General features: G+C 39.0%; 2 protein-coding genes across 3 annotated transcripts in view; one reads left to right on the top strand and one right to left on the bottom strand.

The window, feature by feature from the left end:
* Positions 1 to 1150: 1150 nt before the first annotated feature.
* The window catches only part of UBE2E2 (ubiquitin conjugating enzyme E2 E2), a 304899-nt gene continuing 287449 nt past the window's right edge, over positions 1151 to 18600 (top strand). Inside the window, exons 1-2 of one of the 2 annotated variants that reach the window (XM_081283521.1) lie at positions 1151 to 1395; positions 7564 to 7747. In XM_081283521.1, the coding sequence (XP_081139647.1) occupies positions 7572 to 7747 (176 nt within the window). In that variant the 5' untranslated portion in view covers positions 1151 to 1395; positions 7564 to 7571. The other variant, XM_081283522.1, reaches the window with a different exon arrangement.
* Positions 13858 to 15146, bottom strand: LOC308644975 (meiotic nuclear division protein 1 homolog). The gene is made up of 2 exons (XM_081286849.1): positions 15006 to 15146; positions 13858 to 14893 (listed from the first exon to the last, which is right to left on the bottom strand). The coding sequence occupies exons 1-2, from the start codon at positions 15110 to 15112 to the stop codon at positions 14428 to 14430; spliced, it is 573 nt and encodes a 190-aa protein (XP_081142975.1). The 5' UTR covers positions 15113 to 15146; the 3' UTR covers positions 13858 to 14427.

Genomic DNA, 18600 nt, shown 5'->3' with positions numbered 1-18600 from the left:
GGGCCGCACGCATGCCAAGCCAGCGCGCTACCGCTTGAGCCACATCCCCAGCCCGACTTGGTCATCTTATTGCACTGATTTCTTTAGGCTGCTTGGGTTGCTCTGCACTCTGCTCATTGCCCAATGCTGGGCGCCAGGTAGGCTGGTTTCCTCACCTAATTGTGCATCTGGCTAGGTTGTGTTCAGGTGACTAGATCTGTCTCTTTCCTTGGGTGTGTGTATGTTTGGGGGTGGGGGAGGGTCTGTCTTCTACAGTGTGTGGGCAGAACAACTCTCCCCGCCACCACCCGGGCTCTTAAAGTCTATCCTTGTAAGTTTAGGAGCAGTAACAGCACTCCGTTGGTAGGAGGACCTGGGGAAATTTGGTGGGAGCTGGGTTTGCAAGCATGCAGTTCTTTATAAAAAATAACCACTTTTATTGGAGTTATACGGCGCAAAAATGATTGGGAAACCTAATGTTCCCTCAGGCAATTCCACTACTCCTGGTTGCACACTTTTCAGTGGGGCACGGAGGCAGCTTCCCACTTGTTCTGAGTGCTGCAGCTCTGTGTCCCTACTCCTGTCCCCAGTATTCCAGGGCAAATGGGTATGCAACTCCTAGTTAAAGGCTGGTGAGCACTACGGGTCAGCTTGAGCCAAAAAGGAGAAGGATCTTCCTGTATGGGGTCAGGCTTAAACTGGGAAGTTTTCCTATCTTGAATGCTTGTGGGCACCAGGAGTTTGAGTTACAGCGTCTACAGGGTCTGTCACTGCAGCTACTTCGCGAAGCCTCTGAGTCAATGGACTGGGTAAAAGGCCTCGCTGGGTACCCCACCCGTCGCTCCCTACACCTTCTTTGGGGCAATCCCCCACCCGGCTAGCCGGCGTTTCCCTTTAAAGCGCGTGCCCGTCAAGGTCCCGCGTCTCCTCCCCTCAAACCACTCGGTCAGCCTCGGTTTCCCCGACTTCTCCGTCCCTGACTTTCCTTTCTCGTGGGACGACCCTAGCCCACGCCCACACCACCAGACCGGCGCGCGGGACTCAGCTGTCACTTTACTTTTTCCGCGATGCCACTCCGCCCCCTCGCCTGGCCCGCGGGGCAGCCCGCCTGTGCGCGCTCCCGCCCCCGCCCCCTCGCGGCCGCGCGCCGGCGGAGGAGGGGCGAAGGGGGGGAGGGGGAGCGCGCGGCGCCGCACGGCCGACGTGGGGCTCGCGCTCTCGCGGTCTCTCCCGGGCGGGCGGACGGGCGGGAGCGCGCACTCGAGGGCGCGCGCGCGGACGGGCGGGCGGCGGCGGCGGCTCCGGAGGTGGTGGATTCACTTTCCAGGACTCAGGGGCGGCCACAGCGGCAACCGTGGGCAGCAGCCTCGGGGGCCGGAGCTGGAACGGCCGGAGGTGGCGGCGGTGGCGCTGAGGGTGAGTCCGGGCGGGCACGAGCGCGGCGGGGACAGGCGTGGCCGGGCGGTCGGGTGCGTGGTGCGTGGGTCCGGCTTTCGGTGACTAGACGGTCTGTGAGGGACATCCCGTCCCCGGGCCTCCCCAGTCCTCCGCCCCCCTCGCACCTAGGCAGCCCTCCGTCCTCTGGCTTCATCTCGAGTCCGCGACCTGCGCGGACACCCTTTCCTCAGGTATTCTCCCGGGCCGCACCGGTGCCCCCGCCTCGGGCGTCCTCTCTCTCGCGGGCGTCCTCCCCACTTTCCCAACCTCCTCTCCACGCCGCAGGTCTCTGCTCACACGGCTCGCGCCCTAGTTCTCGCCTTCCCCGCTCCCCTGCGTGCCCCGTTCCCGGCGCCCCCTCCCGAGAGCCTTCTGCCCCCGTTTCTCGCCTTTTCTACCCCTCCCCCTCTTTCCCATTCTCCCCCCCCCCCTTCTGCCTCGTCCCTCCCTGCCCTTCTTCTACCCCCTTCCGTTCTCAGTTCCCCAAGCTTCTTCACCCTCCTAGCCCCTTCCCTCTCCCTGGAACTAAGTCTTTGCAAAAGTACAGGATAAATGTCACGGTGCAAAGTGCCCGGGTTGATCCTTTGCGATTTTCCCTAATTGCATAATTGCTGCACATGGTGTCTCTCCGGGCGAGTGCAGGGTCTGCTTCCACTGTCGCTGCACCCGGTAGCCCGCCCACAGAAGACCTTGTGGGGTGTATTTATGTGTGCCCTGGCGTGGGGTGTGTGTTGTATTGGTCTTTTGTGATGCCTGGTGCTTGTCACAGTTTGGATCAGAAGCCCATTTTTCTCTGGATTCTTCTCTGCAGCCCCCACTGGCCTGATTTGAAACTGGATTCCCTCTGTTCTCCACCCCCCCCCCTTTCCCTCTCTTCTCTCATAATGTTTTGATCCTTTTGCCCTTTACCATTTCTAATGAAGATAAAGCGTGGCTTCTTGTGCACCCCCCACCCTCCACCCCACGACCAACCAGAAATGTCCAATCCATCTTCCCTAAAGGAAATTAAGGCCGGTTTAGAAAGACATCATCCTGTGCTTGGTAGCTGCTAGACCCATTTACATGTTTTCAAGATTCATCTTTTTGTATTGTATATTCCCTTAGCGTCAACTCAAATATTTTTATTTAAAAGTACAAAAGGAAGTACTGGGACTTATCCTTATATTATCTTGTGGTTCCGAAAGATTTTAAGCTCTTCTTAGTTTTAAATTCCTGATTTTTTGAAAAGTATGTTTCTGAATATGTGATCATTGAGTCTGGACCTGCGGAATCTAAATATTTGTCTTTCCTGAGATAGTTTGAATGCTACTTGGTTCTTTGGAGTTTCATATGTGAGCTGATGATGACAACTGAGTGTTTTCATAAAATGTCATGCCCTTTTCTTTCTCCCCTAGGACACAGTATATACTTCACCCCCAAATCCGGTGGTCTATTATTATTTCCTGAATAAATATATCTTTTTTTTTTTTTTTTTTTTTTTTGCTGTGCTAGGGATTGAACCCAGGCTTTGCACATGATAGGCAATAGGCAAGCACTCTACCAGTGAGCTATAAGCCCAGCCAACCCCCCACCTTATCTTTACAGTTAGGTTAAAAGCTGAATATTGATAAATATTGTGCATAAATGTAAATTATTTTACATTGTATAGAAGTTTAAAAAGATGAGTAGGAAGACTGGAAGGCACAGATGATAGTATGAAACGTTTTCCTGTTATAAAAGCTCCAATGAACCCTTGGTTTTGCAATTTTATCCTGTGATATGATCATAAGGCTTATTTATATAGTAATGTGGACTTAAGGAATGAATATTGTTGCTTTTATGTTATCAGTAATTATTATAGCCAAATCATTTCATTTTTATGAAACATGAATTTCATTTATTCTATGTTGCTAATGTAATTACAGCATAGAGTACCAGGCTAATACAAGCCTGGGTGATTTGTGTTGGAAGAAAGAATAATATTTAAATCTTAAATATTATACTGTTTTAGGAAGATCTGTCTTATTATTTTATGTTTAGAAACCAAGTTTTATTTTGAGTATGAAATAAAAGTATTTATTTGTGGTTTTGAAACTATCACTGGAGAATATATCTGTGTTTATAACCCAGGAATTTATCTTCTCTATAGATTAGATGATTGGATCAACTTAGCTATTTAGGAATTAATTTTTTTAAACTTTTTTGTTTTTAATTGTTGATGGAGTTTTATTTGATTAATTTTACCATTTCTATGTGGTGCTGAGAATCCAACACAGTGCCTCACACATGCTAGGCACGTGCTCTACTACTGAGCCACAACTCCAGTCCCTAGGAATTAATTTCAAAATGTTAATTTAGAAGATAATATTTGATAAGTTTTAATTCAGGAATTTTTATTCATTTTTGTGTTAGAGAAACAAGACACCAACTTAATACTTAAAACTAATTAAAATGATTCATAGCCTGGTATGGTGGCACATGTTTGTAATCCTAGCTCCTCCAGAGGTTGAGGCAGGATGGTTAAAAATTTGAGGCCAACTTTGACAATTTAGTGAAACATTGTATTGAAATAAAATTGGAGGAAAGGGCTGGTGATGTTGCTTAGTGGAAGAATGTTTGCCTAGTTAGTGTAAGGCCCTGCATTCAATCCCCAGTACTGGGGCAGGAGAAAAAAAAAAAGATTTATAGACTACTTTTGCTTCAAAAAGATTAATTATGCCTGATTACTACAATCATTTTTCCCTTGCTTTTTCTATAATCAGGCATTAAAAATAAAAAAAAACCAGCAGAAATTCCCCCCCCCCTTTTTTTTTTTTTTTTGGGTGCTGGGGATTGAACCCAGGGCCATGTGCATGCAAGGCAAGCACTCTACCATCTGAGCTATATCCTCTTCCCCCCCTTATTCTATTTGTTTGTTTTTGGATTTGTTTTTGGTGCTAGGGATTAAACCCAGGGGCAATCAACTACTGAGTCACATTCCCAGCCCTTTTTAGTTTTTATTTTGAGAAAGGGTTTCACTAATTTACCTAGGCTGGCCTTGAACTTCTGATCCTCCTGCTTCAGCCTCCTCCTGGTGAGCCTTAGTCTCTGGGATTATAGGTGTGTGCCACCATGCCAGGTTCCTCTGATAGTTTGATAGTTTAAGGTATGAAAACTTTATTTCTAAAAGTTTTTATAGTGTTTTTCAGTGACTTCAGATGAATTTATCATTTGTTAGGTTAAGAATTGTATGAAATAGCCAGATGCAGTGGTGCATGCCTGCAATCCCAGCAGCTCTGAAGTCTGAGGCAGGCGGATCACAAATTCAAAGCCAGCCTTAAACAATTTAATGAGACCCTATCTCCAAATAAAAAAATACAAAGGGCTGAGGATGTGGTTCAGTGGGAAGTGCCCCTGAGTTCAATCCCTAGTACCAAAAAACAAAGAAAAAAAGGTATGTATGAGATAAAAAATGGAAGTACTTTTTAAAAATTGTGAAACTTTAGAAATCATGCCTCTGTTTGAGCATGCTTAATAATTATGTGGGCTTTTTTGTGTGTGTGCTGGGGAAGGAACCCAGTTCCATATGCATGTTAGGCCAGTGCTTTATCACTGAGCTACATCCCCAACCCTTTAACTTAATAACTCCCTAGAGGGCCTAGTTTTTACTTAAATTTTTTTCTGATTTTTTGGAGTAATTTCTGAAATTTTGATTTCAGATTATGGGCATTACATCATTGAGTAATTTTTGATGTAATTATATAATCATGACATTATTAAATAGTATGTAAATGCACATAAGAATATTGAGAAGAATGTGTAGCTTTATAACATATGACATCTAGGCATAGTTTATTAAATTGTAGTTTTTTAAACTAAAGCTTCAGCTTCAGCATAAGAGAACTTTTGGATTTTCATGTATTTGTCACATAATGGATTACCTCTGGTTTAAAATGTATGAAACGATTTCTCATGTCACATTTCTTAAAATACTGTTGGCAGCATTTTTTCTAGATCTGAACACCATTCTGTGAGAATTGTTCTCTTTCTCACTCCCATATGCATCTGCTTTAACATGCTATTGTGTACATACTTATAAGGTTTTGAGCTTTTGGGGTGTGTGTGTGTGTGTGTGTGTGTGTGTAAGAGAGAGAAATACATACACACATATATCTCCCTACCCCCTCACTGAGGATTGAGTCCAGGGCCTCAAGCATGATAGGCAAGTGTTCAACCACTGAGTTACATCCTCATCCCTAAACTTTTGATATATTTTAACTGAGAGAAATAAACTGAAAAAAAACAAAGAACCAATCTTAAGTCTAAAAATGATAATTTAAAGTGAAATAAAAATGAAAAGAAGGGCAAGAAATATATTTGGACTTTTAGAGCTAGACATGAAACATACTGATATAAAATTTCAGTATTCTATTAAGTGACTTTAGTGCTCATAAAAGATGTCATAGCTGTGGAGACTAATGCTCTCCATTTACAGAACAGGTAGAAAAGTAGATTTCCTGTCAGTGTGTTTCAGAGCTGTTTGGGCAGACCTTTTTTTTGTTTGACACAGGGGAAGGGAGCTGTAAGGGTTGAAGGTGGTGGTGGTGGTGGTGGTGATTGTGTGTGTGTGGTGGTGATTGTGTGTGTGTGGTGTGTGTGGTGTCTCTGTAAAGGCATTTGATATTTTCTGTTGATTTTTAACCTCTCTTTGCTTCCTGGTTTTTCCAATCGTTTGCAGTCCTTTTTAGTTTGTCTTACTATAAAAATTACAATCCATGAAAGGTCTCATATATTATAAAATCTCCTTGGTTTTGAGCAAGCTGCAAGTTAAATATTTGATGATGGATGTTCATCAGTGTCAACTAGCTGTCCATTTGGATTAGGTATAATAATAAACTGTGCTTTATTTGAGGTTATCTTTCTTTTACCCACTCTTATTCTTGATCATGTCAGGAACGGTTTTATTTCAAGTCTTAATTTGATTAAGAGTAATCAGAAGTATCTTTTTCAAAAGGAATTTGTTGACTATATTTTTGAGGGAATGTTTTGTGAAAAAACAAAAAATTCTTCAGTGTCTCAATACAATTCTTAGCCCTTATGAAACAGTTGACCAGTATTTGGCTGGATGAGTGTTGATACCATCATATGGTTCAGTATTTATTTAGAATCATGCAAGCCTCTGTGTTCTATTAACACAGAGATTACTTAACAATTTACTAGTTTAGAGAATTTTTACTTTAGCTGAACCCTGAGGATGTAGTGATTTGATACGGATGTGGAAGTGTCCTCCCCATTTCTCTGTTCCTGTGGCTATTTATACTAATTGCTGTTATGGCACTTAGCAAGTTGGTTTACTTACTAGTTCATATTTCTTACAAGTGGGTACAAAGGTTTAGCACAGTGCCTGGAAGAGATTAGGCCCTCAACCCTTCCCCTCTTCTTTTTCCTTTTAACATCTCAATTGATAAGTAATTCACATACTGTCAGATACACCCCACCATTTTTTTTTTTTTTTTTTGTGCTGGGAATTGGAACCCTGGGCCTTTTGCATGCTAAACATGCTCTCTACTGCGTTACACCTCCAGCTCCAAATTCACGCTTTTAAAATACATAACTGTTTGGTTTTTAGAATATTTGTAGAGTTGTGCACTATCACCATTAAGAACATTTTTATCATCCCCAAAGGAAAGTTCATAGCCATTATCAGTGGTTCTCCTTTCTTTTCTCATTCCTAGTCTCTTTGTATGTCTCTATGGATTTACCTATTCTGGACATTTCATATAAATGGAATTGTACAGTTTGTGGTCCTTTATGACTAGCTTCTTTCACTTGGTATAGTGATTCAGGGTTCATCTTTGTAGCATATAGATGCTATACTTAATTCCTTTTTATGGCTAAGTAATATTCTATTAGGTAGACATACCACTTTTTGACTATCCATTCGTAATTAGTGTACATTTGAATTACTTCTTCTTGGTGTCTATTGTGAGTAATATTGCTATGAATATTTTTGTGTAAATTTTGCATGAATGGATGAAGGAAAAGTTTTGGCAACTCCCAGAGCTGTTTTGTAAACCATTTCTATTTTATAAAACTACTGAGTTTTACTTGTTCTGTTTTTAGACTCACTTTCTCTCCATTCTGGAGGTACCCACAGCTGATTAAATGATTTTTGATTCTTCAATCTAGAATCTAAAATGTCCACGGAGGCACAGAGAGTTGATGACAGTCCAAGCACTAGTGGAGGAAGTTCTGATGGAGACCAGCGTGAAAGTGTTCAGCAAGAACCAGAAAGAGAGCAAGTTCAGCCCAAGAAAAAGGAGGGAAAAATATCCAGCAAAACAGCTGCTAAATTGTCAACTAGTGCTAAAAGGTACCTGAATTTTTTTTTAACTGTTTAATTTTTGGTATCAATTTATAAAGTCTGTTTTTGAAAAATGCATTTCATTCCCCCACCCCGGGTTGTGTGCCATGAAACTCATAGATTTTTCTTTTGCATTCGAGATTATATTTTTTATATGGTTTCAGTTGTGGACAAATTTTTAAAGTTTGTTAAACAGCAAACAGCATGACATTTATAAAATACATATTCATAGTGTGTTTATGTGTACTTTATCTTGTTAGGTCATATGTGTAAAATATGATTGTTTGATTTATAACCAAAAAAATACTTTTTTTTTTTTTTTAATTTTCCTGTTCAGTAATACAGAATAAAGATTGAGAATCTATTGAGCTGGGTACGGTGGTGCTCACCTTAATCCCAGCAGCTCAGGAAGCTGAAATAGGAGGATCTCAAGTTCAAGGCCAGCCTCAGCAATTTAGCCAGGCCCTAAACAATGTAGTGAGACCTTATCTCAAAATAAAAAGTAAAATAAAGTCTGGGAATGTGTTTTCTACTATACTTTGTTGGTAAAATCAGAAATGTGTGAATTGAACAACAAATTCTTGGTTTCATTACATTAGTCAGTGAGTCAGTCTTGATACAGATTTTCTTTTCCCCTAGAGAATAGATTTGGAAAGTAAAGTATTTGAATGATCTCTATTGTCACTTTAATCTTTTATGATTGGCATGTTGTTGGACTTAGGGGAATCTGCTTTGATAACCCACTTGTATCAAAGTGTGAAATATGATATATCAAGAACTATGTAATGTTTTGAACAACCAACAATAAAAATAAAAAAAAAATAGAATATAGAGCCTCTTGGAAACAATTTGAAAGTTAAATTTAGTAGTCTTACCTGATTTTGTAATTTTGTGTTTTTACTTTGTTTTAATACCTTTTTCATAGCATATAGGGAGTATGAATAATAGTAGTATATAGATGTTAATTTAGCTTTCCATAACAAGTAACTTTTAGGTCTATTAATGTCTGAATATTGAATAATAGTTTTATTTGATATTGTATAATGGAGATTAGGGAAAACTCCTTTTCCAAAGATCAAAGACCTTGTTTCCTTTGGTTTAGTCAATCTACAGGGTTGGGAAGAACCTTTTCAGGTCCCTCTTGTGAAAGATGGAGTGATCGTGAGCAATCAGCAAATCTATTCCAAAGGACTAAAGTAATTCAGTTTCTTCTTCCCAGGGCTGTGTTGCTGATCCCCGACCTGTTGGAGGAATTATGTGAAAGTCAGATAGCCCTGAACATTAAGCCTTTAAACCTCCATACTGGAACATGATAGGGTGGGAAAGGGTTCAGTTTGTTTTTACTATCACAACACAAGTCCAGGGGAATTCAGCTGTCTGATTCTTTTACTGCCTGGTCACAATGCAAAATGATCTACTATTAGGAAATGAGGGGTCGGAGGCTAGAGTGGATAAGAAAGGTGAGCAATGGAGAAAAATATGACTTGGGTGAAAGAAAGGAGGATATTCAAATAGAGATTGTACAGCTTCATGTAGTTGAGGATACCGTATGCAGTCCTCAGCTTCTGATGCGGGTTTTCACAAGCCTCTTCAGTTTTTCAGAAAAGGGGAAGAGTGAGCAGGCCAGGTTTGTGGGGAGTAAAGTCTTGATGGGCCTGTGCTTTGCTCTCCTGTGACTGCTTATTAACAAAGATCTCTCTTTTCTCTAACTGGAAGCATTACTACAAATACCTTAGTCATTTTTTGGGGGGTGATGTATCAAAGACCAAATTCTGCTTACAAATGAGGGTGTATTGTGTAATGTGTGAATGCATTTTTAAAATACATGGGTCATCTTTTATTTCATTTTAGTGTATTCAAAATGCAGGTTATATATTCAAACCCAGTGATAGATTTCATGAGGTAAATATGTATAGAGAAGATATTTTCTTCTTTAAATAGGGGATTAAAAACCTATTTTAGAGATAGTGTGTATGAAGAGTCCAGAATAGTACTCAATTGGTACTCAGTAGCAAACAGTGTGTTACATTTGTGAAAGTAAGAAGTATCTTACAAGTTGCTTCTTGGCTGAAAAAATCCCTCCACTGACAGATTCATTCTTGTGAACCTGTGATTTTCAAGTTCTGGTTCATGATTTTCCTCTGTAAGGTCTTCAGGTAGCTTATATGTGTCAGTATATGAAAGTGACTTAGTCTTTAATTCATTTTAAATATAAAAAGGCTGCTTTACTGCAAAACTTTTTAGTTAAAAAAAGCTTAATTATCTTCATTATCTTCCCCCTTGTCAACCTTATTCTAATTCAGTTAATAGTAAAGTTCTGAGAACTTAGAAAAAACTTGAGAATCATGAGGACAAGGAACCCACATCTTTTAAATTCACCATTATATCCATAGTACCTAGCATAATAGATTACAGTATTTATTGCTGGTTGCCTTAGAACCCTGAGCTTACTATAGGGATTAGATTTTCCATGGATATTAGGATTTCGGTTAGGATTCAAAGTTGGAGGTATTTCAAAATAAAATTTTAATTTATACTTTTTTATTTTTAAAATTTATCTATTTTTGGTACTGGGGATGGAACTCAGGGGCACTTTACCACTGAGCTGCATCCCCCGTCATATACTTTTTTAAATTGATAATTGATTTTTATTCAAATGAGAATTTTTTCCTAAATAGTGTTCTTTTCTTTTTTTTAAATTTTTAATATTTATTTTTTAGTTTTCGGCGGACACAACATCTTTGTTTGTATGTGGTGCTGAGGATCGAACCCTGGCCGCACGCATGCCAGGCGAGCCGCTACCGCTTGAGCCACATCCCCAGCCCCTAAATAGTGTTCTGTGAGGTAATCAGTAGCAGCAAAGAGCTTGAACTCAAAAGACAGGAACTGGGTTTGAACATAGGTCCCGACACTTGCCTCTATCATCTTGGACATATAATTTAATGTCTCTAAGCCTTATTCTTCTCTTTAGTAAAATGAAGATAATAATGGTGCTCTCTTCATAGAACTGTTGTGAGAACTAAATGTGTTAAAGTATTCATTTAGCACATAATAATCAATTATAGACTTTTAATGCTAGTTAAATTCTACAGTGACCTTTTTCAAATCCATTTAGTACTAACCTTGGCAAATTGAGATATAACCTCAGAAACAATTCTATTGTTAAATTAGAAATACTCAGATGCTGTAATTAAATACATTTTATTATAACTCAGAAAAAGTGATTTACACACCGGGGCTCAAGTACTGAATGAAATATGCTATAATTATAGAACCAATAATTGCTATAATAAATTTGTTGTAATTGTAGAATTAATGATTTGTTGTAGAAACATGTTTTCTTAAAAAATCTTATTTTTTGAGATATTACAGAATAGTACTATACACATTTTGAACATTTAAACAATGGTGTAAATTAATTTGTCTTATTTAGAGTTAGAAGGAAAGATTATAGTTACATCTTTGATTCATTTTTGCCCTTCTTTGGCAAGAATTTTTTTCTTAAGAGGTTGGTGTGCTCTTACACAGCCTGTTCTCTGTATGTAGCTCAGTGGTACAGTGCCCCTGGGTTCCATCCCCAATACCAAAAATAGATAAATTTTAAATAAATTTTAAATAAATATTACTCTTGTTATATTTGCAAGTATGTAGTTGGACGATGTCTGCAGTGACAAATTTAGATGATTTGATCACATTGACTAGTCAGTCCAATTAAACATGTATTTTGAGATCATTATTGAATTGCTGCTTTTTCATGTGTTGTCATATCTGTAAATGTAAATTTTAAATCAAATTTATCTCAAATTAACTTTGTTCAGAGTAGACATGATGTTATTGGGCTCTCCATATGGTAATGTTCTAGAAATAGTGTTTGATTTTTGAACTCTAAAGTTTTGTTAGGTTGAAAGGTTGATTCCAGTGTGTTCCAATGTGAACTTTCAGTGTATAAGCTCATCAAGTTTTATTCCACATGAGCATGAGGTAGGACTGTTCTTAGATTACCTTTTGTGTAATTATTATATTTTCTTCATTCTAAATGTGTGTGTGTGTGTATATATATATATGTATATATATATATATATATATATATATTTTTTTTTTTTTTTTTTTTTTTTTTTTTTTAATATTTAGTTTTTAGTTTGAGGCAGGCACAACATCTTTGTATGTGGTGCTGAGGATCGAACCCGGGCCGCACGCATGCCAGGCGAGCACACTACCGCTTGAGCCACATCCCCAGCCCTCTAAATGTATATTGAAACTTTTTAATGAGTTTAAAATCAGGGTACATCTTATAGTTGATATACACAATTATTTAATTGATGGAATGTCTTTTAGAATGACAGGTACATAGTGTATTTCACCATTCAGAATTAAACTCCAGCATTATATGCAATGGTAGTGTTTTCTAGAGACTTCTTTGATATTACAGTATTTTAATTAGTTGTATGTATGATGCAATAAACTGATTTTAGAAGGAAGTTGATTTAGTTAAAATGTGAATTCTTAGGTGACTGATGAATATAATCCATAAGAAAATACAGAAAGTCATTTAGGTGTTGTGAAGTTTTGTGTTTTTTTTGGGGGGGGGTAGGGAACAGGGATTGAATTCAGGGGCACTTGACCATTAAGCCACATCCCCAGCCCTATTTTGTATTTATTTAAAGACAGGTTTCTTAGCACCTCACCATTGCTGAGGCTGTCTTTGAACTCACCATCCTCCTGTCTCAGCATCTCGAGCCACTGAGGATTACAGGGGTGTGCCACCACACCTGGCAAGTTTTGCTTTTTATATTAGAGCATTATAATTATACATAGTAGTTGGGTTTATTTTGACAAAAATGCATGGTTGGAATTTGATTTCAATCCCTCTTCTGCCCACTGCCCCTCACCTCCTTCCTTCATTCTACTTTTTAATTAATTTATTTTTTGATTGGTACTTTTGACATAGACACAAAAAGTGAAATTTCCTGTGGTATATTCATATATGCATAAAGCATGATTTTGTTGTGAAGGGTGTTTTCTTTTTTGCTACTGAAGTTTGAACCCATAGACACTTTCCCACTGAGCCACTTCCCTCGCCCTTTTTATTTTGAGACATGGTCTCACTAAGTGGCTTAGTTCTTTGCTGAGTTTCAGAGGTTGGCTTTGAACTTGTGATCCTCCTGTCTCAGCCTCCTGAGTTGCTGGGATTAAATGCACATGTGTGCCACTGCACCTGGCCTGTGAAGGATTTTTCTTTTTTACTTTTTTTTTTTTTTTTTTAGAAGAGGAAAAGCTTATGTGATCCTCACGGTTTCAGAAGTCTCATTCCATAGATGGCCTACTTCATTGCTCTGGGCCCAAGGTGAGGCAGAACTTTATGGTGGAAGAGTGTTTTGGAGGAAAGTGTCTCAGGACATGGCAACCAGGAAGCAGAAAGAGAGAGCTCCCCTCACCATGAACAAAATATAGTAAACCCTAATGGCATGTTCCCAGTGACCCACCTCCTCCAGCCAAACCCTACTAATTATAGTAACCACCAAGTTAATCCCTATGAGAGGATTAATGTATTGATTAGGTTAATAAGACTGATAATAATCATTTCACATCCTAACTTTCTTGAATTATCTCACACATGAGCTTTTGGGGGACAACTCATCTAAACCATAACATTCTGCTCCTGGCTCCCCAAACTCATGCCCATATCACAATGCAAAATACATTTAGCCCACTTCCAAGAGTCCCCATAGTCTTAACAGTTCTAGGATTTCCCAAAAGCTCAAGTCCAAAGTCTTCTCTGAGATTCAAGACAATGTGAGCCCCTGGAAAAATCAAAAGCAAATTGCATATATCCAACATATAAAGGCACAGAGTAAACTTTGGAGTCCCTACAGGAGAAATAGAAGGGGTGGGACAAAAGCAAGACTGAAATCAAGCTGGGCAAACAAGTTCTATAGCTTCATGTCCTACATCTGGGGCACATGGTATCTTGCTATTCTTTCCAAAGGGCTTGTGTGGCTCCACCCTTATGACTTTGTTGGTTGTAGCCCATAGGGCCTCTCTTGGCTTGTTTGTGCTCATTTTCTACAGCTTTCCTGAGAAGACATTTCACAGTACTGGCATTTTTTTTAAAAAAATTTTTTAATATTTATTTTTTAGTTCTCGGCGGACACAACATCTTTGTTGGTATGTGGTTCTGAGGATCGAACCTGGGCCGCACGCATGCCAGGCGAGCGCGCTACTGCTTGAGCCACACCTCCAGCCCCCAGTATTTAATATTTAAATGAAAACAAAAAAAGTTATGCTTTTGACCTTTGAAAAAACATCTATAAATTTGATTTGACTGAGATGGATGACTTCCTTTGTATTATCTTACTTTGAATGAGCACTGAGGTATATAGTTATCAGCCTGCTTTCAATCTATCAAAAAAGGTGAAGATTATCTGCATTTCATACTTTTAAAAAATATTATTTTAATTATCGGTAGACATTTATTTAATTTATTTATATGTGGTGCTGAGAATCAAACCCAGAGCCTCACACATGCCAGACTACTGCTGAGCCCCAGCCCTAGCCCCTGCATTTCACATTTTATTTAAAAATAATAAAATGATAGTTACAATAAATGAAAATTCAGTACAGTTAGTTGAAAAATATTTTAAAATTTACATATTTACAAGCTCATAGATCCTCTACAACCATTGAACATTTTAGTCTATGTAATCAAAGTCTTCTGGAATTCCAAAAGTTTTATCAATTTTATTTTCTTCAAATGCAAATTTTCTTTTGGCCCAGGATTTTAGTGCAAATATATTATCAGTCCATCTGTTAGCAGCTTCTTTGGCAATTTTATTTGCTTGACGTATTTCTTCTACAACTTGTGGGTCACATTCTTTGTATTTTTCTACTTCTGCCTTAAGCTGTTCCCTTTGGTTCCGAAGAGTAGAAAGCTCTTTCACTAGCATGGTTCGCTCTTCCGTCTCATGTTGGCCAATTTTAGCTTTCTCAATGCTCTTCTGTAGGTTTGCCTGCTTTTGGCTTCCCTCAGACCACTGAGATTCCAGAATCTCCAACTTACGTTTTCTTGCATGAAGAGCTTTACTTGGAAAAGCCCAATAGTAATTAGAAGTTCCGATCCTCTCACAGTCAACCATACCATCATCAACTAAGCTTTGACTGACATAGCAGCAAATTGCTTAGAGCGTCACTAAGTTGCTAAGGCTGGCTTTGAATTTGTGATATTTCTGCCTCAGCCTCCTCAACTGTTGGGATTACAGGCGTGCACCACTGTTCCTGGCTTGACCCCACTCCTCTAATGCCTTTCTCTTTGGGAGCAATCTTCTCCAAGTCTTTCAATTGAAACACATCTTTTGTCTCAAAAAATATTTCCATCATGCGGGTTCTCTTTTCTTCTGCACTCAATCCTTTCTTCTTTCTTCTTTGACATGGTGCGGGCTAAGGGGCGGGGCGCGTCAGGGGAGGGCAGGTTTGTTTTTGGCGCCCCTGGCATTTCTTAATCTTGGGAATCTCTAGTGCTGCTTTGGCTTTCTTGTTCACATCTCCACACATTGCCCTCTCCAGGGCCAAAGGACTCTGACTCTGCTGCACTTTGCCTGGCCCTCCAGGCCTTCCTTTGAAATTTCAATGGAAGCCTCCATCACCCCCGAACTTCAGCATCCTGCACTCCTGCGGAACCAGCACCACGTGGTTGATGCCAGTGTCTGCCACCATCGTCTGTCACCATTTTTAGCAGTTGCCAAGCCTCCAGATACCACAGCTGCCACAGCCTCTGTGTGCTTAGATGGTTGAGTAAAATGCAACAACTTCCTTGGCCCTCCTGTGCAAGGAGTGTGCCACACTGGACTCTTCTCAAGACAGTTTTTACTTTTCCACCATTGAGTCTGAGATAAATGTGGTCTTACTACTTGTGGAGATGCCCTTGAGTCATCTTTTCTATTGTCTATGGGTAAAAGTTTTAGCATTTCTTTAGTGGCTATAAATGTCTTTAACAAATACACCTTCCTTAGCCCCAGTTGTACTCAGTTCTGGCCAAATTTTTAAATTTTTCAAATCTTTCTGCTTTGATTTCTGCTCTTGATTATTGCAATAAACTTGACTGAAACCTACCATTTATATTCATGCTGCTGTCTGAATGCTATGCTGCCTATATTAAGAAGTCCATTACCTTTATATTCAGCCCCATAGAAAGTCTTAGGACATGGGTAAAATGTAGACAACTTTTTAGCCAAAACATAACAAGAATGGATGGGATCTAGTATAATTTCGAATAAAATCCTCCTTTTCCCCTAAGACCTCATTAGTTCAGTCTTTACTGTCCCTGGTCTTGTTGACATTCTGGTCTTTTCAGCTTTAACCAGAACACCCGCAAAGTTCTAAAGCTTTTCTAGCTTGAATCTCTAAACTTTCAAAATTCTTCCTATAGATTTTAGAAAGCTCAAAAAGCTTCTCAACTAAATGGTCAGGGTATTCACAGCAGTGACCCTACTTCTTTGGTACCAATTTTTGTTTTAGTCAGCTTTTTTGCTATCAAAAAATCTGACAAGAACAATTTTAGAGGAGGGAAAGTTTATTTGGGTCTCACAGTTTCAGAGGTCTCAATCCATAAATGACCAGCTCCATTGCTCTGGCCCTGAGATGAGGCAGAACATATGATGGAAGACTGTGGTGGAGGAAAATGGCTCAGGATATGGCCACCAGGAAGCAGAGAGAGACCCTATAAAGGGTTTAAAATAAAACAAATCAACACCTGCTAAAATACCACTTTTGTAGCCAGGTTTAGTAGCACATGCCTGTAATTCTTGCAACTGGGGAGGCTGAGGCAGGAGACTCACAATTTCAAGGCCAGCCTCAGCAATTTAGTGAAAATCTGTTTCAAAATAAAAAGTAAACAGGGCTGGACATATAGCTTTGTGGTAGAGCACTCCTGGGTTCATTCCCTTATAACCCCACCCCCCGAGAAATCACTTTTGTAATTTCTATTTCCATATACTCATGTTTCACTTCACCCTGAATGAATTGCTGAATTTTCTTTAATCTAGGGTTTGTGTGTGTATTGTACATATGCACTGCTTCATGTTTCAGAACTATTAATTCAATATCTTGATTTTAAAATGAGTGTTTCGTATCTTCTCCATTCTGTATAATTTTGGCACCATGTTCAGTTAAATCTGAATGAATTATGTTATGAATATCCCCTTTCTTTTAGCAAATGGTAATCCCACACAGTATTCTTATTATACTCTTATCAGTTGTTCTTATAACAGTTAAAAGTATTAGGTGCAGTCATATAAGCTGGAATTTTGTACTTTACTCCTAACTTGGTTCAGTAACTATATGTAGATATTAACTTCAGTATCATAGTAACTTATAGTCGTACCATAATTGCCTAGTGGAAATTGGAAATATTGACAGTTGTACACTTGATGTATGTCTAATTTTGTCTTAAAAGTTCTGGGCATAGTGGTGCATGCCTGTAATCCCAGTGGCTCAGGAGGTTGAAGCAGGAGGATCATGATTTCAAAGTCAGCCTCAGCTACAGCGAGGTGCTGTGCAACTCAGTGAGACCCTGTCTCTAAATAAAATACAAAATAGAGCTGGGTATGTGATTCACAGGTCGAGTGCCACTAAGTTCAATTCCTGATACAAAAAAAAAAAAAAAAAAAAAAAAAGTTCTGCTAAGAGAGGAGTCTTTTTGTTTGACTTAAAAGATAATAGCCTCAGTCTTTCAGTCTACCTTTTTAAAATACATAATCTTAGTTTCCTTATTTTTTTTAAATGAGCACTGATAAAGCAGTGGTAATTAGATAATTTTGTGAAATTTATTTTATTTACTTTTAATGATCTCAGATCATCATGTGAAAGGTATACTAAGTCAGGTATGGTGGTTCACTCCTAAAATCCCAGGAACTAGGAAGCCTGAAACAGGAGAATCACAAGTTTGAGACTGGTCTGGGCACCTTAGTGAGATCCTGTCTCAAAATAAAAAAAAATAAAAAGGAGTGGGGATGTGACTTGGTGGTAAAGCACCCCTGGGTTTAATTCCCCAGAGCCTGCCCCCACCAGAGGTATACTGTATGATTTTTGACACTTTCATTTCTCCTTACCCTAAGGGACAGAATCTGAAATAGCTACTTTCCTTGTCCCACAATGTCAAGAACTGAGAAACTTAATACATACCATGATTACAACTTTTGAGATTGAATTCAATTGCTATCATTGAAAACAGCCGGACATCTTACAATAGTTTAAATAGCAATTTTTAGTATAATCTTTTCTATCAAGAGAAATATAACCATTCTTAGGTAACAGTGGCTTGAAATATATTATAATATAGTGGCTCATTGCTCATAGTTGTCGAATTTATCAGTAAATTGCTTTTTGTATTGAGTAGTATAGATTTGGAATTATAGTCATCTGGAAGAGTTCAAGTTCTGTTATAGAATTCTGTGACAGAAAATTATGATTTATCATTTTTGTAAACCAAAAGGGGAAGTATAAACAGAAATCAAGTTGAGTAATTTGAAAACCCTAAAGTTCTTTGTTGTTAAAAATGGTTTTCTTTGATAATTTAAGCAGGTCTTTTTTCTTTTCTTTCTTTCTTTTGCATTACTAGGGATTGAACCCAGGGCCTTGTGCATGATAGGCATATATTCTATCACTGAGCTTCATTTTCAGCCTTTTTTTGTTTTAATTTTGATACAGGGTTTTACTAAATGCCTAGACTGGCCTACAACTTTGGACCCTCCTGCCTTTGGAATAGCTGGGATTATAGATGTGTACCACCAAGCCTAGCTAAGCACACTCATTTGAATGCCTCTTGTTTTCATTCTCTCAATATAAAAACAATTTATAAAGATTACTCT

This window comes from Spermophilus citellus (assembly GCF_964194105.1).
Source record: "Spermophilus citellus genome assembly, chromosome: 3".
Lineage (NCBI taxonomy): Eukaryota > Metazoa > Chordata > Mammalia > Rodentia > Sciuridae > Spermophilus > Spermophilus citellus.
This window is presented reverse-complemented; position numbering and strand designations above follow the sequence as displayed.